The 27781-nt window shown below is 52.1% G+C and overlaps 1 protein-coding gene across 4 annotated transcripts; it reads left to right on the forward strand.

The window, feature by feature from the left end:
* The first annotated feature begins 261 nt into the window (after window positions 1-261).
* SPI1 (Spi-1 proto-oncogene) lies at window positions 262-25922 on the forward strand. 4 transcript variants are annotated; one of them, XM_073016439.1, is made up of 6 exons: window positions 262-709; window positions 3287-3386; window positions 15010-15063; window positions 20775-20962; window positions 21786-21948; window positions 25236-25922. In XM_073016439.1, the coding sequence occupies exons 1-6, from the start codon at window positions 665-667 to the stop codon at window positions 25553-25555; spliced, it is 870 nt and encodes a 289-aa protein (XP_072872540.1). In that variant the 5' UTR covers window positions 262-664; the 3' UTR covers window positions 25556-25922. The 4 variants fall into 4 exon arrangements, with proteins under 4 accessions (XP_072872540.1, XP_072872543.1, XP_007997748.1 ...); XM_073016442.1 differs by having other exon boundaries at window positions 265-709; window positions 3290-3386; XM_007999557.3 differs by lacking the exon at window positions 15010-15063 and having other exon boundaries at window positions 272-709.
* The last annotated feature ends 1859 nt before the right edge of the window (window positions 25923-27781 follow it).

Below are 27781 nucleotides of genomic sequence, written 5' to 3' on the forward strand. Positions count from 1 at the left end.
CTCAGCCTAGGGACAGCCTAGGCAGTGGGGGTGCAGGGCCACAGGAAGAGGCAGGCCTAGCCTGCCAGATCAGAGCCCTCACCTAGCAAGGCTGACCCCAGAAAGTGGAGGCCCCAGAAGGCCGCCCCTTCCAGCTCTGACCCCAACGAGGTGACTGTTGCCTACATAGGGATCTCAAAAGAAGCAGACATTTGTTGGGTTAGAGCAAAAGCCTCCCAGTGGTGTGGCGGAGCTACACGTTCTCCCTCCCAACCTCCCTCCCCAGCTTAGCCCCCAAAGTCATCCCTCTCAGTCGCAGCTTCCTCTGGGCAGGGGGCCTGGACCCCATGGCTTCCCAGGCCAGCCCTTTGAGCACCACCTGCCCCAGCCGGCCAGAGACTTCCTGTATGTAGCGCAAGAGATTTATGCAAACGGGTTGGGGCGGTGATGTCACCCCAAGGGGACTATCTCCCAGCGGCAGGCCCTTCGATAAAATCAGGAACTTGTGCTGGCCCTGCAATGTCAAGGGAGGGGGCTCACGCAGGGCTCCTGTAGCTCAGGGGGCAGGCCTGAGCCCTGCACCCGCCCCACGACCGTCCAGCCCCCGACGGGGCACCCCATCCCGAGGGGCTCTGCATTGGCCCCCACCGAGGCAGGGGATCTGACCGACTCGGAGCCCGGCTGGATGTTACAGGCGTGCAAAATGGAAGGGTTTCCCCTCGTCCCCCCTGTGAGTACTGGGACTCCTCCACCAGCCCAACCCGTGGCCCTCGGACGCCTGCCTGCCTGCCCATGAACCCACCAGCCCACCCGCTGCCCTCCTGGCTTGCTATCAGTGGGAAGTCAGGGTTTCCTCCCTGGAACTCCTGGCCTGAGACCCAGCGCGGGGGCCACTGGCTCCCTCGGAGCATGCCCTGGCGGGCTGAGGCCGGGCCCACGGTGGGGCTGTGATCGGTGGGGCCTGAACAGTTATTTATAGACAGGGCTTGGGTGGCAGGCGGAGGCCGGGGCTCCTGGGGAGGGTGCTGGGCTGAGGATGGTGAGGGCGGTGGTAGAGAGGTAGAGGAGAGAGATGGGGGGACTGGCTTGGAGGAGGCCGATCCCCTGGACAGGAAGGGGCTGAAGGCAGGAGGCAACAGGCAGAAGCCTTGGCCCATGGCCTTGGGGCTCCCAGACACCGAGGCTGATGGAACTCTGGGTCCCCAACACCCAGTCTGGGGCCTGGCACAGAGGACATGATTGTTGACCAAAGGGTCGGGGCCATAGGCCCACAGGGGGACCCACAGGAGACAGGGGCCGGTGCTGGAAAGGAACCAGGAGTGGAGCTGAGACAGTGCAGTTGAGGCTGGCCCCAGGGCTGGAGTTCAGGGAGAGGCGCGGCAGGGGACAGGGCTGGGACAAGGTCAGGACTGAGATTGGGGCTGGGTGGGACCTGGGGTGAGCATGTGACAAGTTTGAATGGGGGCTGAGGCTGGGACAAGGACAGGGACTGGATCTTGGGGGTGAAGAAGCGGGAACCCCAGGGGACCCTGAGAAAAGAAGCAGATCGCCACTGCTCCTCACTCTCAGTGACAGTTGCAGCCTGAGGCAGGTATCAGACCAGGGTCCCTCTGAGAGGACCCTTCTCCCTTTTCCCACCCTATGACCTCTCAGGAGTAGGGAGGCTTGAGGGGAGCCAGGAAGGGCTTGGCAGGATGCCCTCCTGACTCCACTTTCCTGGCCTAGAGGCAGCTCCCTTCCCCCACCGTGCCCCAGCTCAGAGCCACCCCAAGAGGCTGGGAGTCACCCCAGGCCTGACATCACACCAATCCGACCAGAGTCAGGCTGACATCCTGCAGCGAGGCTGCACTACCTGGAAACCCAGAGGGCAGGCTCAGTGCTGGGCTCCTGGCCTCCTCACTTGGCCAGACACAGGCAGGACCAGGCAGGACCAGCCAGCCCGCTGTGGCATCCACACCCTGACACCCCTTCCCACCTGGGACCACGAAGGGGGCGGCGCAGGCAGAGGGTGACGGAGGTTGTCTCAGGAAGAGCCAATTCTGCCTCAAGAAAGGCACAGGCCCACTGTCTCTGACCCCTGACCTCTCAATCCTGAACTCCAGGTGGAGCTGAACGGGTGGCAGAGCTCCTTGGGCCGTCCCTAGGCCCCCCAGCCCTCTCTGCAAGCTCCAGGGTCACTCTGAGTGTCTCCTGGTAGGGTGGGCTCCCAAGGCAGCCCCAGTCCCCCAAGCCCAGCCCTGAGGGCCACAGTGACTGTTGTGCAATCCTGGGCCACACACTGTGGGGGCGGGGAGGGCTGACGACTGTTGGGAAGGCTCCTGGGTGTGCACGGCCCTGTGTCTGTGCCAGTAGGGGGAGGAGGACAGGGAGGAGGGAGGAAGGGGGGAGGAAGAGGAGGAGGAAAGAAGGAGGACAGGGAGGAGAGGGAAGAAAAGGAGGACAGAGGGTAGTGAGGAGGGGGAGGAGGAAGCAAAGGAGACAGGGTGGGGGTGGCGGTGAGGAGGGAAGGAGGAGGTTAGGGAGGACTCAGGAGGGAGAGTGAGGGGATCAAGGCCCTCCATGCACTCGGCCCCCAAGCCTGCCCGGGTGACCCCTGCACCAACCATCATGTGGACGGTCACTGTGGTGCCACTCTTGCCCAGGCTGTGTGAGAGGCATAGGCTGTGACAGTGGGACTGGGCAGGCGAGTGTGTGCCGTGCAGGTGAGTGTGCGGGTGGAATGTGAGTGGCTCTGGGGGTGTGAGTGTGCGTGCTGATGGCTGGACCGTGGTGTCATGTGAGTGTCAAGGAGATGCGTGTGCGCATGAGCTGAGTGTACAAGATCTCTGTGAGGTGGGTGACTTCTGAGCGGGTGTGAAGATGTGTGTGAGAGGAACAGTGTGCAGGCGCCTGCATCGGGGTGGGTGGGGGCTATGTGAGTGAGTCCACATGTGGGATTATGAGTGTGAGGGTGTCTCAGGGATCGTGTGGCCATGTGCATCAGTGTGACCAGGAGAGGGGTGTGGGATGAGGATGGGGGCACACAGGCATGAGTGTGAGTGTGAGCATGAGGTGGCTATGGGGAGTAGCCCAGCAGAGGGGGACCCTGGTCCTCTTCTGACCTCTGACCCCCAAGGTCCCTGTCACCCCTTTTCAGGCCTCCCGGGTCCCTTGCCCCACTCTCTGTCCCAATTCTAGGCAGAGGGAGGGCTGTAGGCCCAACGCAGTCATTGAGCCAAGGAAGGTGGTGGGGACCCAGCATGCGGGGGTGCTGCAGGCCTGGTTGGGGTCCCCCCCACAGTGCAGGCCCTGACACCTCCTCTCTCAGCAGCCATCGGAAGACCTGGTGCCCTATGACACGGACCTGTACCAACGCCAAACGCACGAGTATTACCCCTATCTCAGCAGTGATGGGGAGAGCCACAGCGGTGAGTACGGGGCCTGCCGCGCCCCCACCCCCTGGCCCAGCCTGGGCTCCTGGGGTCTGGAGAGAGAAAAAGAAGAAATGATTCCCAGGACCTCTTTGGAATTCTGAGAATCAGATCCAGTTTGCTCTCAGGGGAAGTGAACCGCGGCATCCTTGCTGCACCCCCGCACCTGAACCTCCATTATGGAGGCTCTGCAGTGTGTCAAGGCGCAGGGTTCATTTCTTCTATGATTATCTGCTGGTTCTGTCCTCGTGGTCTTTCTTAAACACAAGGGAACCAGCTTAGGGTGCTAGGAGACTTGCACAAGGTCACACCACACGGCTGCTGGGTGGAACCCAGGTCTGTCCACTGCAGGTCCTGTGCTTTGTCTTCTGCCCCTGCCTAACTACCCACCTCCTCCTCTCTGTTCTCGTCACTCTCTTTGTCCCAAACTCCCCGCCGGCACACCCACGCTCCCTGCCATGTGTGGTTGGCAGGGTTTCCTAACCGTGGCACTGCTGACTTTCGGGTGGGATGATTCCAGGGTGGGCGGTCCCGGGCACCGTGGGAAGCTTAGTGGCATCCTTGCTTTTACCTACCGCATGCCAGGGGCACGGCCAATCACGACAACCAAAAATGTCTCCACCCATTGGCAGATCCCCCCCGGGAGGCAAAATCACCCATAAGTGGGAACTGCTGGACCAAAGGAAACCCTATGGGGACCTCTTGTTCAGCAGAGGCCGAGGCCCCCAGTTTGCTGAGGTGGGAGGAAGAGGCCTGGGCCAGGGGTCCTTCTGTCTGTCCAGTCCTTCTGGGTCTGACTGTTTACCCCCTCGCCCAGCCTCCGTCCTGGAGTAAATTCAGGGGATGGGAGAGAGGCATTAGGTGCCTGGGACCTGAGCAGTGGGCTGTGGGAGGTTGCCCGAAGTGGATCTTGGCTTATTGATGTGGACATCCCTGACCCAAAGTGAGGCGGCCCAGTCAGTGAGTGAGTCGTCACTGGGGGATTCCTCAGGGCGTCTGGGACCCAGGCAGACCAGCAACTGGGGTGTCTGCACCTCAGAGGGCAGAGGCCCACAGCCTAGGAAGGTGTCACTCCTGAAAGCCATCCCTGCGGCCAGTCATGCCTGTAGCTCCATTCTGCAGATACACCTGTGGCAGTCTCAACCTGATGGGCCCAGCTAGGGATCCACATGTGCCTGGTTCACATTTAGGGCCCCAGATTCATCCAGAACTCAGGCTGGAAGCCATATCCCGAGGGTAGGCGGATATGCCTCCAGACCACAGCTGGGAATGCACAGGCATCTTTTACAATCTTTCAGGTCTAGAAAGTCTTTTTTTTTTTTTTTTTGAGACGGAGTCTTGCTCTGTAGCCCAGGCTGGAGTGCAGTGGCCGGATCTCAGCTCACTGCAAGCTCCGCCTCCTGGGATCACGCCATTCTCCGGCCTCAGCCTCCCAAGTAGCTGGGACTACAGGCGCCCGCCACCTCGCCCGGCTAGTTTTTTGTATTTCTTAGTAGAGACGGGGTTTCACCGTGTTAGCCAGGATGGTCTCGATCTCCTGACCTCGTGATCCACCCGTCTCGGCCTCCCAAAGTGCTGGGATTACAGGCTTGAGCCACCGCGCCCGGCCGAAAGTCTTTAAAATATCCTTTTTAATTCCTTCAAGCTTATTTGTAATTATATAAAAAACACATCCTCTCAGTGGAAAACCCAGGCAATGTAGAGAGAAAGTCCCCCTCCTCCAACTCCATCCCCAGCTCTCCCTACCAGGGTGAAGAGCTGGGTCTGCGGGACTCACAGACCGCACACCCACCTCCCCAAGCAGTTCCAGGACTCCAGGAGGTCCTGCTGGGCCCCAGGACAGGCGCCCCCTGGTGGCTCAGGTCCCCACAAACAGTGCTGCCGGGCCTCCTCCATCAAGGACGCATTCTCCCTGGCCCCAATCCCTCTTACAGTTCACTGGGCTTGGCTGCATTTCCTTTGGGCTTTTTGCAGCCTCAGTTTTCCTTCCTGTAATATGAGGGCGCTGCCCACATAGCTGGAAACCAGTGAGCCTGGGGCTGGGCCTGATGGAGTGAGCGCTTTAGATAAATCATGTGTTTTCCTGGTTCAGGGCCCAAGCAGGTTCCTTATATCTGGGGTGGGGCTCTAGGAATGACTCCTGATTGGATGCCTGGGCACCCCGTTTTGGTCATGAACCCCCAATTCCTCCAGAAACTCCACCGGTGTTCCCAGGTATCCTCGGCCCTGGCCCTGTCCCACTGTTAATCATTGCCAATCAGGGCATTTGGGCTGTCCCTTTCTTTTTTTTTTTTTTTGAGACAGTCTTGCTCTGTTGCCCAGGCTGGAGTGCAGTGGCCCCATCTTGGCTCATTGCAACCTCTGCCTCCTGGGTGCAAGCAATTCTCTTGCCTCAACGTCTCAAGTAGCTAGGATTACAAGCGTGCACTACAATGCCTGGCTAATTTTTGTATTTTTAGTAGAGACAAGGTTTCACCATGTTGGCCAGGCTGCTCTCAAACTCCTGACCTCAAGTGATCCACTTGCCTCGGCCTCCCAAAGTGCTGGGATTACAGGTGTGAACCACCGCGCCTGGACTGTCCCTTTTTTTTTTTTTTTTTTTTTTTTTTTGAGATGGAGTCTTGTACTGTCGCCCGGGCTGGTGTGCAGTGTCATGATCTTGGCTCACTGCAACCTCTGCCTCCTGGATTCAAACGATTCTCCTGCCTCAGCCTCCCAAGTAGCTAGGATTACAGGGACCTTCTACCACACCCAGCTAATTTTTTGTATTTTTAGTAGAGACAAGGTTTCACAATGTTGGCCAGGCTGGTCTCGAACTCCTGACCTGGTGATCCACCTGCCTCGGCCTCCCAAAGTGCTGGGATTACAGGTGTTAGCCACCGCGCCCAGCCGGGCTGTCCCTTTCTATACCCACTGGAAGGTATTGTCTGAAGACTCAACCATAGAGACCCCCACACACTTCTGTCAATTCCTGCACATCCTCTTTGTCCACATTTTTAGGTACCAAAGCTTAGTGAAAAAGCTTTGACCCAGCCCTGACTCCATCACTCACCAGCTGTGAAAACTTGGGGCAAGTAACATAACCTCTCTGAGCCCCTGTTTCCCCATTTATAAAACTGAGAGCATGAAAACACTTACCTCCTAGAGCTGTGATGATTCAGCGAGGTAAGGCATGCAATCTATGAGGTACGGTAATGTGCAGAGGACAAGGCCTGTGCTAGCTTCACTACATCTCCCAAGGCAGGAGGGACAAAGTGGCTGGGGAGTAGGAGAAGCACAGAGGGCTCTGTGAGAGACCAACTGGGTTATTTTCTACTGACCCAGGGGGCAGCCAACCTGCCACCCACCCCCACATCCATGCACTCACCCTCCCATCCACCCACTACTCGTCCATCCTGCCAGCCGCTTCCCATCTGGTCCACTTTTCCTCCCTATTCCATCCATTAAATAATCTCTGAGTATATGCCATGTACCAGACACTGCTGTAGGCTCTGGGAAGTCCATGATGAGCACCCAGACACGGCCACTGCTCTCACAGAGCTCACCCTCCAGCGAGGGGATGGGGACATAAAGAATCAGACAAACAGGCTGGGCGCAGTGGCTCATGCCTGTAATGCTAGCATTTTGGGTGGCCGAGGTGGCTGGATCACGAGGTCAAGAGATCCAGACTATCCTGGGTAACATGGTGAAACCCCGTCTCTACTAAAAATACAGGCAGTGGTGCCTGCCTATACTCCCAGCTACTCAGGAGGCTGAGGCAGGAGAATCGCTTGAACCCAGGAGGTGGAGGTTGCAGTGAGCCGAGATCGTGCCACTGAACTCCAGCCTGGTGACAGACAAAGCGAGACTCCAGCTCAAAAACAAAAAAAAAAAGAATCAGACAAACAGACTGTTTTCCACAGATGTAATGCAGATTGTCTACATGGGGGGCTGCTTTCATTTGAGTGGTCAGGGAAGGCCTTTGAGGTGGCAGCGGAGCTAAGAGAAGGAACTCGTAATTCACATGTGACCGTAGGTAGGGGAGAGGTATCCAAGGTCAAGGCAACAGAAAGTGCAAAAGCAGAAAGGACCCTGACAGAGGACCAGAGAGGCCAGTGAGCACAGGGCAGGGGACAGAAAGGGAAGCCAAAGGGGTCAGTGGCTCACGCAGGGCTCGAAGGCCATGGCAGGCGTTTGTATTTTATCATACACACAATGGGAAGCCACTGGAGAGTTCTGAGCTGGGAAATGACATGATCATGATCTGAATAACCTTCTGTGTATGTCTGTGTGCTGAAAATTTAAATACATTTACAATTTTTTTTTTTTTTGAGACGGAATTTCGCTCTTGTTGCCCAGGCTGGAGTGCAGTAGTGTGATCTTGGCTCACTGCAACCTCTGGCTCCCAGGTTCAAGCGATTCTCCTGCCTCCAGCCTCCTGAGTAGCTGGGATTACAGGTGTGCACCACCATGCCAAGCTAATTTTGTATTTTTTTAGTAGAGACGGCGTTTCACCATGTTGACCAGGCTGGTCTCAAACTCCTGAGCTCAGGTGATCCTCCCGCCTTGGCTTCCCAAAGTGCTGGATTACAGGCATGAGCCACCACGCTTGGCCTTTTTTTTTTTTTTTTTTGAGATAAGAGTCTCACTCTCACCTCAGCCTTCCAATTCACTGGGACTACAGGCGCCTGCCACCATGCTCAGCTATTTTTTGTATCTTTTGTAGAGATGGGGTTTCGCTATGTTGCCCAGGCTGGTCTCGAACCTAGGCTCAAGCGATCCACCCACCTTGGCCTCCCAAAGTGCTAGAATTACACGTGTGAGCCACTGGGCCTGGGCAAAATCTTCTAATTTTTATTTTTACATATTTTGGGGGTTTTATTTATTTTTTCAGATGGAGTCTCGCTCTGTCACCTAGGCTGGAGCACAGTGACGCAATCTCGGCTCACCGCAACTTCTGCCTCCTGGGTTCAAGTTACTCTCCTGGCTGGGCACTGTAGCTCACATCTGTAATCCCAGCACTTTGGGAGGCCGAGGCGGGCAGATCATGAGGTCAGGAGATTGAGACCATCCTGGCTAACACAGTGAAACCCCATCTCTACTAAAAATACAAAAAAATTAGCCAGGCTTGGTGACAGGTGCCTGTAGTCCCAGCTACTCGGGAGGCTGAGGCAGAAAAAAAAAAATTTTTTTTTCTTTTTCTTTTAAGACAGTGTCTCAGCCAGGCGCGGTGGCTCACACCTGTAATCCCAGCACTTTGAGATGCTGAGACAGGTGGATCACTTGAGGTCAGGAGTTCAAGACCAGCCCAGCCAACATGGTGAAACCCCATCTCTACTAAAAATAAAAAAATTAGGCCAGGCACAGTGGCTCACGCCTGTAATCTTAGCATTTTGGGAGGGTGGAACACCTGAGAAGGGTGGATCACCTGAGGTCAGGAGTTTGAGACCAACCTGGCCAACATGATGAAACTCTGTCTTTACTAAAAATACAAAAATTAGCTGGGCGTGGTGGCACTTGCCTGTAGTCCCAGCTACTCAGGAGGCTGAGGCACGAGAATCACTCGAACCTGGGAGGCAGAGGTTGCAGTAAGCCAAGATCGCATCACCGCACTCCAGCCTGGGCAACAGAGTGAGACTTCCTCTCGAAAATTAAAAAAAAGGCAGAGTCTCACTTTTTCACCCAAGCTGGAGTGCAGTGGTGCAATCTTGGCTCACTGCAGCCTCTACCTATGGGGTTCAAGCAGTTCTCCTGCCTCAGGACCCCATCTATCTGGGACTCCTGGCTAATTTTTTTGTATTTTTTATAGAGATGGGGTTTAACCATGTTGCCCAGGCTGGTCTCGAACTCCTGGGCTCAGGCAATCCTCCCGCATCAGCCTCCCAAAGTGCTGAGATTACAAATGTGAGCCACCACGTCCAGCCTAATTTTTAATTATTAAAGTAACAAATACTAACTGCAAAAACTTAAAAAATACAACAGCATATCAAGTAACACATCCTCCTCTTTTCAATGCCATTTCCCACTGATAGAACCTTAGTTAATCCTTACAGACGTTTTATTGTGCATATACAATCCTAAGTGTTGATAAGTATATATACATACTCATGTATATTTTATTCATTCAAAAATGGAATTTCATATCATGCCATTCTGCATTTCTCCATGACATATGTAGCATATCAGAGATTGATAAAAGCTATTTTTCCAGTCTTTCTTTCTTTTTTCTTTTTTTTTTTTGAGATGGAGTCTTACTCTATTGCCCAGGCTGGATTGCAGTGGTGAGATCTCAGCTCACTGCAACCTCCACCTCCTGGGTTCAAGCAATTCTCCTGCCTCAGCCTCCTGAGTAGCTGGAACTACAGGCAAGTGCCACCACGCCCGGCTAATTTTTTATATTTTTAGTAGAGACGGGGTTTCACCGTGTTAGCCAGGATGGTCTCGATCTTCTGACCTTGTGATCCACCCGCCTCGGCCTCCCAAAGTGCTGGGATTACAGGCGTGAGCCACCGTGCCCGGTCTCCAGTCTTTCTATTCGAGTGCTATGTAAACGTACAAATGAAGATGTGGAATAGAGACTTAGAGCATTACTTATTGGCAAACATTTATTGAGCGCCTTATTATTATTATTATACTTATTATTGAGTGTCAGGCAGCCTGATTTTTCAAAACAGCTTGATTTTTCAGTTTGAGATATATTTTATTTACTTATACAATCAGAATTCAACTTTAGTCATTCACAACACACACACACATACACACACAACACACACTCACATTTTCCCACACATCCCCAATTCATTACTGTATATGGTAATATTTGTTAAATCAGTATTTGAATTTTCCATTGTTATGACTGTGTGGCTATTACTCAGCTGAGCCACACGGCATCCTTTCTTCCTTTCTTTATCTGTACTTTCTCATCCCCATATTTCTTTTTCTTTCCTTTTTTTTTTTTTTTTTTTTTTTTTAATGAGACAGAGTCTCGCTCTATTGCCCAGGCTGGAGCACAGTGGTGCAATCTCTGCTCACTGCAGCCTCAGCCTCCTGGGTTCAAGCGATTCTCCTGCCTCAGCCTCCCAAGTAGCTGGGATTACAGGCACCCACCACCATGCCCAGCTAATTTTTGTATTTTTAGTAGAGATGGGGTTTCACCATGTTGGCCAGGCTGGTCTTGAACTCCTGACCTAGTGATCCGCCTGCCTCGGCCTCCCAAAGTGCTGGGATTACAGGCATGAGCCACTGCGCCCAGCCTTTTTTCTTTTTTTTTTTTTTTTTTTTTTGAGACGGAGTCTGGCTCTGTCGCCCAGGGTGGAGTGCAGTGGCCGGATCTCAGCTCACTGCAAGCTCCGCCTCCCGGGTTTACGCCATTCTCCTGCCTCAGCCTCCCGAGTAGCTGGGACTACAGGTGCCGCCACCACGCCCGGCTAGTTTTTTGTATTTTTTTAGTAGAGACGGGGTTTCACCGTGTTAGCCAGGATGGTCTCGATCTCCTGACCTTGTGATCCGCCCGTCTCGGCCTCCCAAAGTGCTGGGATTACAGGCTTGAGCCACCGCGCCCGGCCTGCCTTTTTTCTTTTCTTTTTTTTTTTTGAGATGGTGTTTCTCTGTGTTGCCCAGGCTGGAGTGCAGTGGTACGATCTCGGCTCACGGCAGCCTCTGTCTCCCGGGTTCCAGTGATTCTCCTGCCTCAGCCTCCCAGGTAGCTGGGATTACAGGCGTGTGCCACCATGCCCGGTTAATTTTTATATTTTTAGACACGGGGTTTCACCATGTTGGCCAGGCTGGTCTCGAACTCCTGACTTCAGGCGATCCGCTGGCCTCAGCCTCCCAAAGTGCTGGGATTACAGGCATGAGTCACTGTGCCCGGGCCTCACCCCCATATTTCTGAGGGGCAATGTAGCAAGGAGATAAGAACCCTTCTTCTGAAACCAGGCTGCTGAAACTCATCCCCCATCTCCTCCATTGCTATCCGGGGGACCATGGGCAAGATCTCCAACCTCTCTGTGCCTCAACTTCTTCATAACACCACCAACTTCACAGGACTGCTGTAAGGACTGAACGAGCTACTGTATGTCAAGTGCTTAGAACAGTGCCTGGAGATAGCAAATGTTTTGTACAGATTTGTTATTATGGTTGCCTCCTAAGAAAGGGTGTGTGGGAGGTGAGGTTTTTGTTGTGGTGGTGATGGTTTTATTTTGTGTTTTGCCTCATGTCTTTTATTCTATGCTGTCACTTGATTAATCACAGTTTGGCTGTGTATGGAAATCTAGGTTGAAAATAATTTTTTCCCTTCGAAATTTGAAAGCATTTTTCTACTGTCTTCTGGTTACTAGAGTTTTTCCTATGAAGTCTGATGCCACTCCATATTCTTTTAAATTTCTTTCATAATTAACCTAGCTTTTGGTTTGTTTCATTTGCTTTTTTTTTTTTTTTCTTTCTCTCTCTCTTTGTTTTCTTTCTCTGGAAGTTTTTAGTATCTTCTCCCAATGCCTCATGGTTCAACTGAATAAGCTTTTTAAAAGGTCACTCTGGGTGGAGAGCAGATGGAAAGGAGGCGAGAACAGGAGCTGGAAAAAAGAACATTGAGGAAACTATTGGAATAATCCAGGAAAGAGATGCTTGTGACCTGGACAAGGCAACAGAGACAGAAAGGGGGGGTACAGATTCAAGACAGATTTTGAAGGGCTCACAGGATTTGCTATTGTTTATTACTCTTTTTGTTTGTTTCTTTGCTTTTTTGAGACAGAGTCTCACTCTGTCACCCAGGTAGGAGTGCAGTGGAGTGATCTCAGCTCACTGCAACCTCTGCCTCCTGGGATCAAGTGATTCTTATACCTCAGCCTCCCGAGTAGCTGGGATTACAGGCATGCACCACCACACCTGGCTAATTTCTTTTGTGTGTATTTTCAGTAGAGATGGGTTTCACCATGTTGACCAGGCTGGTCTTGAACTCCTGACCTCAGGTGATCCACCCGGCTCAGCCTCCCAAAGTGCTGGGAATACAGGAATAAGCCACTGTGCCCAGCCTATTACTTTTAAATTGTGGTAAAATACACATAACATTAACCACTTTTTTTTTTTTTTACCATCTTAACCATTTCTTTACATTTTAAGTGTATAGTTCTGTGATATTAAATATAGTCACGTTATCATCACCATCCATCTCTATAATTCTTTTCAACTTGCAAAACAGAGACTCTGTAGGCATTAAACAACAACTCCTCATTTTCCCTCCCCCCAGCCTCTGGCAGCTACCATTCCACTTTCTGTCTCTATGAATTTGACTATTCTAGGTACCCCACATGAGTGGAATCATACAGTATTTGTTCTTTTATGCCTTCATTTAGCATAATGTTCTCAAGGTTTACCCATTTACCCACGGTGTAGCACGTGTCAGCATTTCCTTCATCTTTTTATTTTATTTTTTGAGACGGAGTCTCGCTCTGTTGCCCAGGCTGGAGTGCAGTGACGTGATCTCGGCTCACTGCAAGCTCTGCCTCCCGGGTTCATGCCATTCTCCTGCCTCAGCCTCCTGAGTAGCTGGGATTACAGGCGCGTGCCACCACACCTGGCTAATTTTTTTGTATTTTTAGTGGAGACGGGGTTTCACCATCTTGGCCAGGCTGGTCTTGAACTCCTGACCTCGTGATCCACCTGCCTCGGCCTCCCAAAGTGCTAGAATTACAGGCGTGAGCCACTGCACCCGGCCTTCCTTCATCTTTAAGGTTGAATCATATTCCATTGCATGCGTGCACCACATTTTGTGTACCCAGCCATCCCACACTTGGGGTGCTTCTGTCATTTGGCTATTGTGAAGAATGCTGCTATGTAGAAGGGTGTGGAAAGACCCTGTTTTCAGTTTTTTTGGATATATACTCAGAAGTAGGATTGCTAGATCATATGCTAATTCTATTTTTATTTTTATTTTTTTGAGACAGAGTCTCACCCTGTCACCCAGGCTGGAGTGCAGTGGCGCGATCTCAACTTACTGTAACCTCTGCCTCCCAGGTTCAAGTGATTCTTCTGTCTCAGAATCCTGAGTAGCTGGGATTACAGGTGTCCACCACCATGCCTGGGTAATTTTTGTATTTTTAGTAGAGACAGGGTTTCGCCATGTTGACCAGACTGGTCTCGAACTTCTGACCTTGGGCAGTCTGCCCGTCTCGGCCTCCCAAAGTGCTGGGAATACAGGCATGAGCCACCGCGCCCAGCCTATTTTTAGTTTTATTAAAAATTAAACCATCGGCCAGGCGCGGTGGCTCACACCTGTAATCCCAGCAGTTTGGGAGGCCGAGGCAGGTGGATCACGAGGTCAAGAGATCGAGACCATCCTGGCTAACACAGTGAAACCCCGTCTCTACTAAAAATACAAAAAATTAGCTAGGCGTGGTGGCGGGTGCCTGTAGTCCCAGCTACTCGGGAGGCTGAGGTAGGAGAATGGCGTGAACTCGGCAGGCAGAGCTTGCAGTGAGCCGAGATTGGCCCACTGCACTCCAGCCTGGGTGAGAGCAAGACTCTGTCTCAAAAAAAAAAAAAAAAAAAAAAAGAAATTAAGCCATCATCTATTTCCCACAGTGGCTGCATCATTTTACATTTGCAACAGTATACAAGTATCCTAATTTTTCTGCACCTTCACCAACACTTGTTATTTTCTTTCTTTTTTCTTTTTTTTTCTTTTTAACTAGTAGCTATCCTAATGAGTATGCTGGAATTTGCTATCTACGATAGGAATTTTTTTTTTTTTTTTTGAGGCAGGGTCTCACTCTTGCCCAGACTGGAGTGCAGTGATGTGATCTTGGCTCACTGCAACCTCCACCTCCCAGGCTCAAGTGATTCTCCTGCCTTAGCCTCCCAAGTAGCTGGGATTACAGGTGCACACCACCACGCCTGGCTACTTTTTGTATTTCTAGTAGAGATGAGGTTTCACCATGTTGGCCAGGCTGGTCTTGAACTCCTGACCTCAAATGATCCACCCACCTCGGCCTCCCAAAGTGCTGGGATTACAAGCGTGAGCCACCATGCCTGGCCTACAATAGGATTGATGAAGAAAAGAGAGTTCCAAAATGTGAATTCTATCCATCCATCCATCCATCCATCCAATTTCCATGTACTTCTTCATCCTTTCATAGCACTAACCATCTACCCATTCATTAATTTATTCACACACCCATCTAATCATCCACTTAGCCACCTTTCCAACTGTCCTTCCCTCTACCTACCAAGCCCTCCCTCTACCTACCAAGCCCTCCGTCTTGCACCAGCCTATCTGTCTAATAGGCAATATGCCAGGCACATTGCTGGATGTGTGGAATGAATAAAACACAGGTTCTACAAGATCCATCTTTGTAACAAGCGAAAGAATTAAAACTCTAATAATTAGAATCCAAGGTAGAGAGTAACAAGTGCCATGAAACCTTCAGTTGTCTATTCTCTGAGCCTGTTTCTTTCTTTTTTTTTCTTTTTTCTTTTTTGAGACAGCGTTCCACTCTTGTCATCCAGGCTGGAGTGCAATGGTGCGATCTTGGCTCACTGCAACCTCTGACTCCTGGGTTCAAGCGATTCTCCTGACTCAGCCTCCCGAGTAGCTGGGATTACAGGCACCTGCCACCACGTCCAGCTAATTTTTTTCTATTTTTAGTGGAGACAGGGTTTCACCATGTTGGCCAGCCTGGTCTCGAACTCCTGACGTCAGGTAATCCACCTGCCTCGACCTCTGAGCCTGTTTCTATGTCTGAATAATTTTCAGGAGAGGCTGGGCTTCGGGAGCCCTAGTCTAGTGGTCTATGATCTTCTGAGAAGGTTTTTTTCTTGGCCCCTCCTTTCTTGATTCCTCATCTTTCTTCTCTGTTTTGATCACACTTTTGTTCCCCTGGGAAGAGCCCAGGGTTTCAGGCTGGAGGTCCTGTTCTGAGGAGATAAGGTCAGCTGAATGACACTTAAGGCTTGACATTTTTTGTGGGGTTGTTTTGAATATGATTTTATTTTTATACTCACGATGTACAGGTGTTAGTGACACCAAAAAACTGAGTAAGACTAGGGATGTATGGGTAGGACTTTGGCCCCAGATTGAGAACTGGTTTAGAGTGAGGAAATGAGAGATGAAGATGAATGGGTCATTTCTGGCTGGCTGGATGACAGCTGGATGGATAATGGTTCCATGATGAATGGATGGATGAAGGATGGGTGGACGATGGGGGAATGACAGATGGATGTAGGTTGGATGAAGAATGACAGATGATGGGTAATGATGGTGGTCAGGTGGATAAAAGTAGTCATTAAAATCTCTCAGTGTTGGCTGGGCACAGTGGCTCATGCCTGTAATCCCAGCACTTTGGAAGGCCAAGGCGGGCAGATCACAAGGTCAGGAGTTTGAGACTGGCCTGGCCAACATGGTGAAACCCCATTTCTACTGAAAATACAAAAATTAGTCTGGCGGGGTGGCACGCACCTGTAGTTCCGGCTACTTGGGAGGCTGAGGCAGAAGAATCACTTGAACCCAGGAGGCAGAGGTTGCAGTGAGCCAAAATGGTGCCACTGCACTCCAGTCTGGGTGACAGAGTGAGACTCCATCTCAAAAATACAAAATAAAAAATCTCTTGGTGTCACCACAGGTCTTACTTAAATTTTTCATTAATCATCTTGTTTCTCAGCAGTGGTATGGTGTAGTGGTAAAATTTCAGTCCTTGGGGTCAGATACAGGTGGGTTTGGATCCTGATTCTATCAATATCTGCTTCAAAGGACTTAACTTCTCTGAGACATAGATTCCTCCTACGCAAAAGATAGATTATACTGTAGTGGCCACTTCCTGAGAGCTAGGGTTAGGATTAAATGAGATAATGTGGATTGAACACTTAGCACAGTGTCTGGTGTATAAAAAATACACTAAAAGCTAACTTTTGTTGATCATTTGATCAAATAGCGATTGAGATCTACTGCGTGTTGGGTGCCTATTGGTCTGTAGAAGTGAGGGTCTGGAGCCATGTCCAAATGTTATGCAAATGATATTATATTCTTTCCAGGAGCTGAGAGTCACGCTAAGGGGGCATGTGGGTGACTCCCGAATGCATGGTCTGGGTGGCCCAGTGAAGGGACACAAAGAAATAAAGCAATTTGTTCTCGAAGAGTCATCCGGAAATGAGGTCTGAAGAGCCCAGGAGTGCTGACCTCTGAACTAGGAATGATTCCTTGTATTGTGTTCTTACAGAGGGCTCCGTATTTGGAATAGTTCTGCCTACCAGACAGTATTTATTACATAATTGCCTGAGCACTAAATCATGGGTAAAGGCGAGGCAGCCATTGGACCTTCTGAAACCTTAATTGTAGTTCAGGAGTCTCTGTTACAGCCTTCAGGAGACCCTGGGTGGAATTCCAAAGTTTTCGTGAGCACAAAACTTCCTTGGGTGGTTTTAGATGCAGATTCCCAGCTCCCCTTAGTGCTTCTGCTTCAGTGGGTCTCCAGCAGGACCCCACATTTACAGGCTTTTCCAGCCTCTCCAAGCGACTGATGAAGGTGAACTGAGACCAGCTTTGGGAAATGCTGGCCTCAGACTGGGACCACCACAGTGAGGTCATAGGTCTAAAGTGGAGCTAGAACAGAGGTGGGGGTGGGGAGGAAAACAGAGCAGTCAGGTGCCTCTTACCCCACACCTATGGAGCGCATGCACTCAGGGTGCCTCCAGCCCTGGAGTGGGAGTGGGTTCGGGCATGGGGGTTTGATAGGCAGGATCCATATGGCATTATACCAGGGCACTCCAACTTGGGCAGGGGAAGGCAAAAATGGGCAGAGCCAGGAGTGAGGCTGAAGCAGGGATCAACAACTGGAGAGGAATCCTCTCACCAAATCCCAGAGCCCCAGAACAGCCTCCGCACTAAAGAGCAGAGCAAACTCTCCCACAGCGAGGAGAGTTTCAGGATCTTGTTAGCTCACTGCAAGATGAAAATGCAAATTAAGTTTTGTTTTGTTTTCGCTTCAGGTTTAGATAATTTTGCAGAGGAGAGTCTCAGAGGTTTTTGTTTTTGTTTTTGTTTTGAGACCGAGTCTTGCTCTGTTGCCCAGGCTGGAGTGCAATGGCGCGATCTCGGCTCACCACAACCTCTGCCTCCCTTGGTTCAAGGGATTCTGCTCCCTCAGCCTCCTGAGTAGCTGGCATTACAGGCACCTGCCATCACGCCCAGCTAATTTTTGTATTTTTGTAGAGACGGGTTTTCGCTATGTTGGCCAGGCTGGTCTGGAACTCCTGACCTCAGGCGATCTGCCCACTTTGGCTTCCCAAAGTGCTTGGATTACAGGCATGAGCCACCACGCCTGGCCTGAGAGGCTTCTTAAGAGGCTAGGACTCGGCTGGGCTTGGTGGCTCATGTCTGTAACAAAACCATTTTGGGAGGCTGAGGTGGGAGGATTACTTGAGCCCAGGAGTTGGAGGCAACACAGTGAGATTCCATCTCAATTTAAAAAGAGATTTTTTAATTTTTGGGGGGATGGAGTCTCACTCTGTCACCCAGGCTGGAGTGCAGTGGTGTGATCTTGGCTCACTGCAACCTCTGCCTCCCAGGTTCAAGTGATTCTCCTGCTTCAGCCTCTCAAGTAGCTGGGATTACAGGCGCCCACCATCACGCCCGGGTAATTTTTTTATTTTCAGTAGAGATGGGGTTTCATCATGTTGGCCAGGTTGGTCTCGAACTCCTGACTTCATGTGATCCGCCCACCTCGGCCTCCCAAAGTGCTGGGATTACAGGCATGAGCCACCGCACCTGGCCTAGAAAGACATTTTTATTTTTAAAAAGAGGCAATAATTCATTCATTCATTCAGGAAATGTTTGTCGAGTGTCTACTCTACTTAAGCACTGGGAATACAGAGGTGAACAAAACCAGTCCCTGCCCTCATGAATGCCATGCTTGGGCTTCAACTGCAGTGACAACATGGTCCCCTGAAATTATTTCTCTGGGCCATTGACTAAGGTGGCCAGGAGCAGGGAGAACAAGAGGAAAGAAACATGTATTAAAAGCGTTTGCTCTATGCTTGCTCAAGTGCTAATCCAGGCTCTTTTTTTTTTTTTTTAAGTTAAAAAAATTTTTTTGTAAGCCCCTCCACTGCACTCCAGCTTGGGCAACAGAGTGAGATGTCACTTCAGAAGAAAAAAAAAAGAGAGAGAGAGAGAGAGAGAGACAGGGTCTCACTCTGTCACCCAGGCTGGAGACAATGATGTAGTCATAGCTCACTGCAGCCTCAAACTCCTGGGCTCAAACGCTCTTCTCGTATCAGCCTCCCAAGTAGCTGGGACTACAGGTGTGTGCCACCATGTCTGGCAAATTTAAAAAATTTTTTGTAGAGATAGGGTCTCACTACGTTGCCCAGGCTGGTCTCAAACTCCTGGGCTGAAGTGATCCTCCCTCTCCAGCTTCCTGAGTAGCTGGGATTATAGGTGTAACCTCACTCAGTGGGAATCTAGGCTCTTTATAATAAACTATTATTATTATTATTATTAATGATAATGATGAAGTTAATGTTTATCAAGGTCTTACTTTGTGCCAAGTTCTAGTCTAAGCACTTTGCAAGCAATAGGTCATTTGCTTCTCAAAACAAGCCTGTGAGATGGGTATAACTGTTAGCCCCATTTAAGGGAAGAAGTCACTGAGGCTTGGAGAAATAGAATGACCTGCCCATTGTCACACAGCGGTAAATGGCAGAGCCAGAACTGGAACCCAGTTCTGCGTTTCTCTCCTCTCTGCCATGTGGCTTCCTAAAGGTGGGAGTCTGAGCTGTCTGGACTGTGGGGCCAAATAATTATACATGTAGACAGGGACTCAGTAACTACCCAGGTGCATTTCTGACTTTTAGACTGGGGAATGAGAGGCTCGGGGAGAAAAAAACGTTTTGTCCACAGTCACACTGCAAAACCACCACTGAGCAGGTTTAGAAAGTGAGTACTCTGAGATCCAGTCCAGAACCAAAAATCATCATTGTCTAATAGGGACGTGTGAGTAGGTGTTTGTGTGAGAGAGAAAGAGAGAGGCGAGCAGACAGACACGTGTACACCTGTGTACACATGTACACACACACACGCACGCATGGCTGGTGGTGGACTTGTCCCAGAGACACAGTCTGGACTTGAAGTCTCATAGGCTCCCTCTTTGGCCCACATGAGACAGCCAATCTTGTCACTTTATTACCACGCTTCACTTTGGACCCCGAATTGTACCCAGGAAGTCCCACAGACGTGTGGCAGTTTTTGTTCCTGGAAAATGTGCTCATGCTGAAGATCTTCCCCAGTTCCAAGACAGGGCTTTCAGTGGCATGGGGCTATTCTCTGGACTTGAGTCCACTCCACCGCAGACTCTCAAGGTACCCACAGGGGGTTTTCCAGGAAAGTCTCGGGTCCCAGGAGCTTCACGGGAACATAGGTGCCACTGCCTAAGGTCATGGCTTTGAAGAGGAAGGGCCACCGTGTGCCTAGACAAGTTCTGGTGTGTGAGGAATGTCAGCCCTGTGACTTTGCTGTCACACCTTGGCCATGTGACAAGGCCGTGTGAGTGTGTGTGTATGTGTGTGAGAGAGAGAAACTGTGGGCAGCCAGGGAGCTCAGGAACCCGTGGGAGGTTTCTTTTTTTTTTTTTTTTTGAGACAGAGTCTCGCTCTGTCGCCCCGGGCTGGAGTGCAGTGGCGTGATCTCGGCTCACTGCAACCTCCGCCTACTGGTTCAAGCGATTCTCCTGCCTCAGCCTCCTGAGTAGCTGGGATTACAGGCGCCCACCAACACGCCCGGCTAATACTTTGTATTTTAGTAGAGATGGGATTTCACCATGTTGGCCAGGATGGTCTCGATCTCCTGACCTCGCGATCCGCCCATCTCGGCCTCCCAAAGTGCTGGGTTTACAGGCATGAGCCACCGCGCCCAGCCCCGGCCGGGGGATTTTAACAAGATGGGAGGGGAATCAACTTTCCCTGAGAGCCGGCTCTGGTGCAAGGTGTTTTACAAATGTGTACTCATTCGTATCCTCCCAATAACTGCGATCCCCATTTTACAGGCAACTCAACTGAGGTTAGAGAGGCCACAAATGTGCATGAGGTCACACAGCAAGTAAACGGCAGAGCCAGGATTAGACGCTTGGTCTGTGTGACTGCACGGGAATCAGGATGGAATTGCTGAGAACACGGGCTTTGCTTCAGCCCTGAGTCCTGGCTCTGACCTGCATGCTTTTGACCTTGGGCATGCTATAGCCACTCAAAGCCTCAGTGTCCTTATCTATAAAATGCAGTCCTAGAGTAACCATGCAGGTGGCGAGCGTTAAATGAGATGGTTAGGCTCCATATGGCCTGGCAGTATTATTTAATGTTATTACAACCTTTTCCTGCCCTGCCCAACCCTGAGCTCACCCCATACTGCCTGGCTGTCCCCCACAGACCATTACTGGGACTTCCACCCCCACCACGTGCACAGCGAGTTCGAGAGCTTCGCCGAAAACAACTTCACGGAGCTCCAGAGTGTGCAGCCCCCGCAGCTGCAGCAGCTCTACCGCCACATGGAGCTGGAGCAGATGCACGTCCTCGACACCCCCATGGTGCCGCCCCATCCCAGTCTTGGCCACCAGGTGCGTGCCACCGCCTGCCCCGTCCCCCAGGAGACTGCCAGGCCTGTGGTGGGGCCCGGGAGCTTCACAGGAAGCTGACACAGGCTCTTACCCAACTCAGCTTCCTGCCCCACAGCGCCAACGGCGGCTGGAGCCCCAACGGCTGCCGCCTGACCCCCCGAGTGACCTCGTGACCCCACACCCCTTATCTCGTCTCACCCCGAGTATAGACAGACCCCAGATAATTCTTGCACCTCACTGAGCCTCTCCACCCCAACGCCTTGTTGTGAGCCCTCGTGGGCCTCACTGTCTTCCACCCCCATTCACTAGCCCTCACGGATCCCACACCAAGTCACTGAACATGTCTACTGACCCTGCCTCTCCCCAGTGACCCTCCCTACTGACCCTAATCTGGATCAGTGACCTCTGCTGACCTCTACCACCCCTACTGGCCTCCAGGGTCCCTCCACCACTCATCACCCCACCTATCAAACCCCCTTCCAGACCCAATGCACCGGCCCCCGGCACCAGCCCACTGTGGGCCCACATAACACCTCGGCAGGGAGGAGAACAAGCCACCGCTTCCCGGGTGCCCACAGCCCTAAACCAGGAGGCCCAGCTGGGAGGGTTGGGTGGGCTGGATGTCAGCACCCCTCGCCCCACAGCCCGCACCCTATGTGCAGCGCCTCAACTGGCCCCACTTTTCCCTGGCCCTCCTCCAGTCTCCTGTGCCTGCCATCGTCCCCTGCCCTCTGCACTCCTTCTCTCCCCAGCTGACCTCCCTCCCAGCCCCTCTGAGCTGTAAGCTGGCCCTTCCTGACTCTGATCTTCCCCCACCATCCAGGTCTCCTACCTGCCCCGGATGTGCCTCCAGTACCCACCCCTGTCCCCAGCCCAGCCCAGCTCAGATGAGGAGGAGGGCGAGCGGCAGAGCCCCCCACTGGAGGTGTCTGACGGCGAGGCGGACGGCCTGGAGCCCGGGCCTGGACTCCTGCCGGGGGAGACAGGTGGGGCATCTGGCCCTCCACCCTGGCCCCAACCCTGGCTGTGTCTGTGCCCTCCCCCACCCAGCCAGGCCAACTGACCCAGCAGCCATGCCGCCGAGTTGCGTGTGTGTGTGTACATGTTTGCCAATGTGTGTGTTTTGTGGGGCTGTCTGTGGCTGTCTATATGTGTGTGTGTGTGTGTGTGTATCTGCTGTGAGTGCATACAGGCATCTCCATAAAGTGTGCCAGGTGTGTGTGTCTCTGTGCCATGAGTGTGTGTAGATCTGGGTGTGTATGAGCAAGTGTGCAGAGTGAGGGTGTGTGTGAACAGATGTAGGCAGGTGCCTGTGTGCAAGTGGCTGAGTGGGTGTGTGAGAAGGTGAATGTGAGAGCTGGTGTGGATGCGAGTGGGTGTGGCCATGTGTGTGTGTGTGTCAGCATATGAATGTATTTCAGTGTGTGAGTGGTTGTGTGCACGTGTGTGAGGTGTGCATGTATGATCATGTCAGTGGGTGTCAGCAGTGTGTGGGTGTGCGTGTGTGAGCAGGGATGTGAGCATGGTATATGTGAGTGGGTGTGAGCAGGCATGTGTGAGTGATATGTGTGAGTGGGGGTATGACAGCAGGTGTGTGAGCAAGTGTGTGTGTGAATGTGTATGTAAGCAAGGATGTGTGTGATATAAGTGAGTGTGTGAATGGGCATGAGTGTGTAGGTGTCAGTGGATGTGTGAGTGGATGTGAACATGTTTGAGGATGTATGTAAGCAGGTGTGTGACCAGGAAGGTGTGAGCTGGGGTGTGTGAGTATGTATGTGTATATGTGAGCAGGTTTGTGCATGTACATGAGTGGATATGTGTTTTAGCATGTGTGAGCATGTGTGTGTTCCTGTGCGTGAGCAAGTGTATGTGGGGGGTGAGGGCATGCTTGAGCACCTGGGTGAGTGGGTGTGCATGTGAGTAGGTGTGCGAACAGGTGTGTGTGTGTGTGAGAGAAGATATATGAATGAGTGTGAGAATGGGTATGAGTGGGCTGGGCGTGGTGGCTCATGCTTGTAATCCCAGCACTTTGGGAGGCTGAGGCAGGCAGATCACCTGAGGTCAGGTGTTTGAGACCAGCCTGGCCAACATGGCGAAACCCCGCCTCTACTAAAAAAACCAACATTAGCTGGGCGTGGTGGTGAATGCCTGTAATCTCAGCTACTTGGGAGGCTGAGACAGGAGAATTGCTTGAACCCGGGAGACGGAGGTTGCAGTGAGCCAAGATCACGCCATTGCACTCCAGCCTAGGCAATAAGAGCAAAACTCAGTCTCAAAAACAAGAGAATGGTGTGAGCAGATGTGATGTGTGAACGTGTGAGCAAGTATGTGTGAGCTGCTGAGTGGGTGTGAGAGCAGAATGTGTGAGAGCATGAGTGTGCAAGTGGGTGTCTGTGTGTGAACAGGTGTGTAAGCATGCAAGTGGGTGTGTATGAGTAGAATGTGTGTGCATGTGTGAGCAGGTGTGAGTGAGGTGCAAGTAAGTGGTGTGAAATATGAGTGAGCAGGTGTCAATGAGGTGTGAATGAGCTGGTGTGAGTGTTGTGAGTGCATGTGTGAGCAACTGTGAGGTGTGAGCATGCATGTGAGCAGGCATGTGTGAGGTGTGCACATATGAGGTGTGAGCATGTGTGTGTGGGTGTGGGCTGGTGTGTGAGTGGGTGTGATTGAGAGATGTGAGCATGTGTGTGAGGTGTGAGGTGTGATTATGTGTGAGGTGTGAGCATATGAGTGGGTGTGAATGTGTGACATGTGAGCATGAGTGGGTGTGAGTGAGGTGTGAGCATGAGGTGTGAGCATGTGTGTGAGCATGAGCGTGTGAGCGTGTGTGTGAGAGACGTGGTGTGAGGTATGAGTGTGAGTTGTATGAACAGGTGAGCATGTGAGATGTGAGCAAGTGTGAGTGGGTGTGTGAGTGAATGGTGTGAGGTGTGTGTGAGCACAAGTGTGTGAGTAGGGGCATGTGTGTGGGTGAGTAATGTGATGTGTGTGAGGTCTGTGTGTGCAAATATGCGTGTGAGCAGGTGTGGGCAGGTGTGACCATGTGTGAGTGGGTAGGTGTGTGTGTGAATGGTGTGAGGTATGTAAGCATGCGTGTGTTGAGCAGAGGCTTGTGTGTGTGAGGGTGAGCAATGTGAGGTGTGAGGGTGAGCAATGTGAGATGTGTAAGCAGGTGTTTGTGCAAGCATATGTAAGCAGGTGTGATTATGAGACCTGGTGTGAGGTGTATGAGCAGGCGTGTGTGCACATGAGTGAGACCTGGTGTGAGGTGTGTGAGTGGGTGTGACTGGGCATGTGTATAAGTGTGAGAAGATGTGACCGTGCATCTGGGGGTATGAGTAGGTCTGAGTGTGTGTGCATGTGAGTGGGTGCACTGCGTGTGTTTGTGGGCATGTGAGTGGGTGTGAATGAGGTGTGAGCATGAGTGGGTGTGAGTGGGGTGTGAATGGGTTGTGAATGTGTAAGCAGATGTAGTGTGTGGGTTTGAGCATGCAGGTGGCTGCAAGCGTGTGAGTGGGTGTGTCATGTGGGTGCCAGTGTGTGTGGGCATGTTAGTGAATGGGTATGTTTGTGTGCATATGTGTGGGTGTGAGCAAGTGCATTGTGTGTGTGTAAGTTTGAGTGGGTGTGTGAGAGCAGATGGTGTGAATGTGCAAGTGGGTGGGTTATGTGGGTGCAATCAGGTGTGTGAGCGGGTGAGGGTGTGGGTGCATTGCACAAGCATGTGTGTGAGCATGTGGGTGTGAGTCTGTGTGTGAGCATGTGCATTGTGTGTGTGAGCGTGTGAGCATTGTGTGTGCATGTAAGTAGGTATGAGGGTGTATGTGTGAGCAGGTGTGTGGGTGTGAGCATGTGAGTGGGTGCACTGTGAGCATGAGCGTGAGTGGGAGGTGGTGTGTTGTGTGAGCATGTGTATAAGTGGCTGTGGGCGTGGTGTGTATAAGTGCAAGCAGGTGTGGCTGAGTGGGTGCGTTATGTGGGTGTGTGAGCATGTGTATGCGATTGGTGCATTGTGTGGGTGCGAGTGTGTGTGCATGGGGGTGTGTGAGTGCGTGTGTGAGTGGGTGTGTGTGAACGGGTGTGTGTAGGCCAGCAGCTGTTTGTGTGTGTGAGTGTGGGTGCGCTGTGTGTGCACGCCTGGCGCGGGCTGGGGCAGCCGTTCCCCTTCCCTTCTTGGCCACCCCGTCCCCGGGTCCCCGTGTGTGCGCGAGGCGGTGGGGGCGGCTCCCATGTGGGCCCCCGGGCCCCCTCCCACCGGGCCCTCCCCCCGCAGGCAGCAAGAAGAAGATCCGTCTGTACCAGTTCCTGTTGGACCTGCTCCGCAGCGGCGACATGAAGGACAGCATCTGGTGGGTGGACAAGGACAAGGGCACCTTCCAGTTCTCGTCCAAGCACAAGGAGGCGCTGGCGCACCGCTGGGGAATCCAGAAGGGCAACCGCAAGAAGATGACGTACCAGAAGATGGCGCGCGCGCTGCGCAACTACGGCAAGACGGGAGAGGTCAAGAAGGTGAAGAAGAAGCTCACCTACCAGTTCAGCGGCGAAGTGCTGGGCCGTGGGGGCCTGGCCGAGCGGCGCCACCCGCCCCACTGAGCCCGCAGCCCCCGCCGGGCCCCGCCAGGCCTCCCGGCTGGCCATAGCATTAAGCCCTCGCCCGGCCCGGACACAGGGAGGACGCTCCCGGGGCCCAGAGGCAGGACTGTGGCGGGCCGGGCCTCGCCTCACCCGCCCATTCCCCCCACTCCAGCCCCCCTCCACATCCCGCTTCGCCTCCCTCCAGGACTCCGCCCCGGCTCCGGGAGGCCACCTGGGCGTCAGACCCCACCGGGGCAACCTTGCTGAGGACGACCCGGGGTACTTCCTTGGGAGTCTCAAGTCCGTGTGTAAATCAGATCTCCCCTCTCACCCCTCCCACCCATTAACCTCCTCCCAGAAAACAAGTAAAGTTATTCTCAATCCATCCTCTTGCAGCACGGAGTCTCTTTTAAAATTTGTTGTACACCTCTTCTGGCCCGTGTGTGCTGCGACGTCTTTTTGTCATTTGTCCCTCGGGTGTTTACTGAGGACTGTACCCAACGCTGGACTCTGGGAACCAATGACACAGGCGCCTGACCAGGAGTTAGAGTTTGGTGGAAAGAACAAGTCCTCAGTTGTGATGAGGGGAACAGATCCTATTTAAAGCTCTCTACTCCTGGTAGTAGTTGTTGTTTTTAAGCCTTGATGAGGTTTGAACTCATTTGATGATGATGATGATGATGATGATGACCATAGCAACAACATTGGATTTTCTGGTCAATTAGTACCTGCCAACCTTGAGATGTGGAGTCTAATATCACTCTATTTTATAGAATGGGAAACTGAGGCTTGTAGAGGTCAAATTATTTCCCCAAGGTCACAGCCGCTGAGTGGCCAAGTTGGATCACACTCCAGGTCTGTCCCCGACACGTCAACATGGAGTAGGAGGCTTCACTTATCTGGAAGGGGATACACGTCAGCATTCCAAGGACAGGACTTAAGCCCCAAAGCTCCTGTGGGCCTCACAGCATTGTCATGAGCTGCACGCCTAGCAGGACTTTAGACCCAGGTGAATCCCCGGTGGGAACCCCAGGGTCTGTTTACTTTCCAGCTTCTCGCCACAGCAGGGGAGAAACAGACCGAGCTGAGCAGAGAAGCCTGTGAGCCCTGTGTTTTCCTTCAGACGATAGCAAGAAGTGGCAGTAGACAGCACGGGAGTGAGAGACTTCCCAACGCCATCGAAGACCTCGGGGAACCCAGATTCTGGGGTCATCACCGTAGGGACAAATGCCCCTCCACACCTCCTCACCCCCAGAGGGCTCACTGCAGCCCAACCCTGCAGCTCCCTAGTCCTACTTCAGGGCCACAAGAGAAGGCAAAATGGTGTTGTGTCTTCATTATTCTATTTTTATTTTTTATTTTTTTTGAGACAGGGTCTTACTTTGTTGCCCAGCCTGGAGTGCAGTGGCACGAACATGGCTCACTGCAGCACTGACCCTCCGGGCTCAAGCGATTCTCCCACCTCAGCCTCCCCAGTAGCTGGGACGATAGGTGTGCGTCACATGCCTGACTGATTTTTGTATTTTTTGTAGAGATGGGGTTTCATCATGTTGCCCAGGCTGGTCTCGAACTCCTGAGCTCAAGTGATCTGCCTGCCTTGGCCTCCCCAAAGTGCTGGGATTACAGGTGTGAGCCATTTCGCCCAGCCCATTTTTATTTTATTATTATTTTTTGAGACGGGGTCTCACTCTTGTCACCCAGGTTGCAGTGCAGTGGTGCGATTTTGGCTCACTGCAGCCCTGAACTCCTTGGACTCAAGCAATCCTCCCACCTCAGCCTCCTGGATAGCTGATACTACAGGTCCACACCACCACACCTGGCTAATTTGTGTGTATTTATTTTATTTTTTATTTTTTTAGTAGAGGTGGGGTTTACCATGTTGCCCAGGCTGGTCTCAAACTCCTGACCTCAAATAATCTGCCCGCCTCAGCCTCCCAAAGTGCTGGGATTACAGATGAGCCATCACACCCGGCCTAACATTTTAAAAATTATAAATTATAAACCAACTTCATACGTGTGACAATCCTGTGCAGTGGGTGCTGCTATCACCTGCCCTGCTTTACAGATGAGGAAACCAGGTGCTTTGAGATTAAAGAGATGGCAGTGCCAGGACTCAGAGTCACCCTGGCCCCAGGGTCTGTGGACATGACCACTGCCTGAATTGCCCGCAAGGATGCTCCTGACCCGTTAGCCTTAGGGTTATGGGCCCAGCATGCTCCCACCGTACGATTTGCTGTAAGAGAG

The sequence above is a fragment of the Chlorocebus sabaeus genome, chromosome 1 (assembly GCF_047675955.1).
Source record: "Chlorocebus sabaeus isolate Y175 chromosome 1, mChlSab1.0.hap1, whole genome shotgun sequence".
Lineage (NCBI taxonomy): Eukaryota > Metazoa > Chordata > Mammalia > Primates > Cercopithecidae > Chlorocebus > Chlorocebus sabaeus.